Source organism: Puntigrus tetrazona, chromosome 8 (assembly GCF_018831695.1).
Source record: "Puntigrus tetrazona isolate hp1 chromosome 8, ASM1883169v1, whole genome shotgun sequence".
Taxonomy (NCBI): domain Eukaryota; kingdom Metazoa; phylum Chordata; class Actinopteri; order Cypriniformes; family Cyprinidae; genus Puntigrus; species Puntigrus tetrazona.
The window spans coordinates 5,949,755-5,954,084 of NC_056706.1; the positions used below are offsets into that span (position 1 = coordinate 5,949,755).

At 37.0% G+C, this 4,330-nt stretch overlaps 1 protein-coding gene across 1 annotated transcript in view; it reads right to left on the bottom strand.

The window, feature by feature from the left end:
• Positions 1-4,330, bottom strand: part of LOC122350596 (disabled homolog 2-interacting protein-like) — a 41,121-nt gene that overhangs the window by 29,769 nt on the left and 7,022 nt on the right. The window contains exon 3 of the mRNA XM_043247223.1: positions 1,943-2,061. Coding sequence (XP_043103158.1) covers positions 1,943-2,061 — 119 coding nt within the window. The remainder of the gene's footprint in view (positions 1-1,942; positions 2,062-4,330) is intronic.

Sequence of the window (4,330 nt, forward strand, 5' to 3'; positions counted from 1 at the left end):
TATACACACACACACACACACATACACATACATCCTCTCTTTGCGTGTGTATATATATTAGCAAAAAAAATGTTCATTTTCAAATCAAATCAAATTGTATTGTTAATTAGCTAGTATTTATTTACTTAAATTCTGTACCTAATCAAAATAACCCAACTGCTGTTTTATTGAGATTAATTGGAATTCATGATAAAAAAAAAAAATGTAAGTTAAAAATGGAGTTATATATAGCCTAATAAAATTAATCAGATAGCTGGTTGGGCTGAGGTCAACCAGATAAAATAAACTGAATTAAAAAAACGAGCACTGAATGGAATCCAGCTCTCCCAAAAAGATGCATACATAATATCATACAGAACGTTTGTATTGGATCTGTAGCCATCGCTGGAATCCACAGGATTTAAAAAGTACCACATATGAATATTTAATAGGAGCAAAGATAAACGTTCACTGACAAGGGGCTCCAAACATTTCATTTTGAGTCCCGCTTGGAGAGTGCGCTTCACTGGCAGTCTGTCATGACTGCTGTTTGCACTGGAAAAAAAGAGAAGCTTTTAATTGTTTATTGGACAGTGGGCTTGCGATCGATGCACTCTCGTCCTGCCTGGAAGCTTGACTTCTCTATATGATTTACATTTAGTCCTACAGCAGACTCCCATCTCCCGATACCTCAATTAACGTCCACTTTCAAGATTTAAACCCGGGAAAAGAAAATGGCAATAAACAGCTAGACCTGAAATTTGTCACTTCGGTCTATTTCGAGCACCACTTCAAAACCGTTACTGTTCTGCGAATTGTGAGCATAACAGTAAATGTATTATATTTACGGTAAAGTAAAGTACATCGAAACTTTCCAAATCAGACATTTGCATAGAAATGAGCAAAAACTCAAGAGCAGGGCACAGCTGCAGTCTGTTTAAAGTGAGGGATATTTATGGGATAAGGGAAAGAGAAGATGCATGAAGGAGCATCTCCGAGAAAGAGGCAGATGACAGATTGGACTGCAAAGCTCTGTCGGTTTTCACTGACAAGAGAGGCATGTCAAAAGTGACCTCAATAACCACTCTGCCAAACAGACACACAAACTTTCAGGCCGCACACACACACACACACACACACTTCACACGTCATTGTTCGCTGTGCAGCAAATTATGCAGCACGGACACGAGGAAATGCAAAATCGCACATTTACATATGGTGTTATTCCATAGGAATTAGCACACAGAATGCAAACACATGCAAAAATATCTATACTAAGACTCAACTGCCATATTCAGCCGCTCATGCTGTACTTCTCCATTTACATCCGGTTGTAAAATAGGTCAGAACCGGCTGCCTACTTGTCTCCAAAAAACATACGGTGCCGGTACTCTAACAGGTAATCGATTACAGCAATTATGGCAAACCCAGTGACCGAAATATTAAAGATGACGTTTTTAATGCCGTTTATAAGATACATTTATCTAGTCATCTAATAACTGTTCTCAACCGGGGCGGCAAAACATTTAAACGCTAAAAATTTAAAAGTTTAAAATTTGTTCTTTTAACAAAACGTCAAAATTCGATATGTTTCCAGTTCTCTCTGGTTCTAAAATACTTTGTTTGGCAGAAATCGGCAGGAAAAAAAAACTCGGTCATTAGAAATTCCATTCAGGTTGTGAAACTCCTGTCGCGTAATTATTTAAATAATCTTATTTATGATTCTTTTACTGAATTACCTTAATATATTGCCACCCCTGAGTTCTGTAATAGGCTTATATATTTGAAAACAAACAGGTTTGTCGTTCCGGAAATATCTTAAAATTGAAAAAAATTTAAAAGCGCCCGTTTAAAACTATCCACACACACTGATCCTCTATAGAGCAGGTTCTTCTAGATGACGTTAGTGGTGTAGAAACGAAAAACTTTAATAAAGATTGGAATAAGACGGAAAATTGTTTACCTGTCGTTGTCCACTGGTCTGAAGCCTGGCAGGATGTGTCTGAAACTGCTGTTCCTGTCCAGTTTAGGCTGACTCTTAGTCCGCTTTATCGAGCCCTTTAACCTGCGACTCAAAAACCCCTAATGGAGAAAACGACAGAGAATGGGACAGGCGTTATAATAATCGCAAGCATATTCATATTGATCTTTCACCACCATTTCATGCATTCGCTCGCTCGTTAATTATCCCACATTAGGCACCCTTTCTCCGTGAAAGCACCTGTCACATTTTTGCAGCTCAAGAATCAACTTCCTTTAGGCGCCGGTTACCATGGAGACAGCAGGTTGGCATCAAGGGCACGGAGAGGGAGGCATGAAGTGAGAAAGAGTGAAAAAGAAAGAAACGAAAGCGAGAGCATCAAGTCAAGAATGAGAGTCAAGGACAAAACGCGATCTGCTCGTCCTCGCCGTAAGGTCGCGTTGAAGAGGCGAAAAAAACGGGAACGCGAGAAAGCGAGAAACGCGATGGAGAAAGAATGAGAAAAGGTGCGAAAAGAGTTTCTAGAGGAAAAGAGACGCGAGTGTCTGACAAGAAAGTGTTAGTAAACAAACAGAAAGCAGGCCGTTCCCCCCTACCAATTAACACATCTGCATATTCTACATAATTAAAGCACCCTACTGATTACTATTCACAATATATGCAAATTATTACACACAGGCATCTCTTAATCACAGAGCAATCAGTCAGAGTATTTCAGCCTAACGTTTGCTAGCATCGAAAAGAAAAGGAAATCAAATCAGAAGAGGACTGAGAGAGACAATGACGAGAAGACATCGGAATAATAAACAAGCCCCCCCCTCAGACCAAAAATAACATGAATTGCAAAAATATTGATGCAGGAAGCTTCAAAGCACGCTTGAAAGAAGGTCGCGAGTTTGTAATTTTACGTTGCCGGGTTGTCAAGTGCTCTGAATGGAGTCGAGAGTAAACCGATAATCAGTTTGACAGTTTTTTTCCCGAAATTAATTGATCTTCAGTTTCTTAGTATTAGTTATAAATGACTAGAATAATGACAGCAAGTTGGTGGCAGCCGTTCAGATTTTTCTTTTTTTTTTTAAATCTTACACTACCATTCAAGATTTGGGTCAGTAAGACTGTGTAGTTGTTTTTTTTTTTTTTTTTTAAGAAGTCACCAAGGGTGCATTTATTCAGTAAAAAAAAATACAGCAAAAACTATAACGCTGTAAAATATCAATACAATTTAAAATGACTGACTTTTCTATGTAAACATGTTAAAACGTAATTTATTTCTTTCAGCAGCAAATTTAGTCTTCACTAACACACGATGCTTCACAATCAGATTTAGTGCCAAGCATTTCTTATTATTACCTTTTTTTATTCCTTTAAATATTTAGTAAAAAATGTAATTTCATATAAATTTACCGCTGAATAAAAGTGGCAGCACGTTGTTGTACGCTCTTATGTTATGTTCTTATAATGCATATTTTGTGATAGCTAACATCAGATTAAAAATATCTCTGTTCCCGTTAACATTATTTACAAAAAAAAGCTTCACAGACCATGTCAATCAAACAGAGTCAATCAACACAGCAAGGAAGCACAATCATGTGGATCAAAACAATATTCTTTCTTAAACATTAAATTATGGTTTTAAACGAACCGTGATTGAAATCACAATTACCTTACAGGAGAATGTCATATGATGAAAGAAATACGTTTCTATGAGGAAAGAATTTGTGCATACCTAATTTCAAAGACCCATTCACACCAACGATTATAACTAGAACTACAAAGACACAGAGAAATCCCTTTCAAAACTTATTTTTTGAAAACGTATTACAATTAATGCAAACAGGACATTATCAAAGTTAGTCGTAGTTATGTTTCTCGGTGTAAACGAGCCTTGACCATTTTATTTAAGACTGTTTTTTGCATACAATATCATACTTGCACAGGTGAGAAAACTCAGATTGAATGAAAAAGAATCGAATCGGTTATCAAAACGGCGTTCGTTGCAGCTCTAGTAAATAATTCAGTCATGGCATGCAGTGTCAAACCGTGTTAATGCAATACATCGAGCGGGTCTGTCAAATAGGTCATGGATGTTGATGGTCGATAATATCCAGGGACGAATCATAGTCCTCCGGCGCACGCTTCCATCATCCTTAGTTCTATGTTAAACCACAAGGATGCACTGGCTAAAGAAATTATGAAACGTGTTTCACCTTTTCATAATGTGAAAGCAGACGAGAAAGCCAAGGTTAGGTGCGAGAAGCAGAAATTAAATAAAGCTTATAAATCAAAAAAACAATGGAAAATGAAGCGTATTGACCTTTTTTGGCATTTTTTATAGCTTATTTATATGACTATATCTAGCTACAAAATATA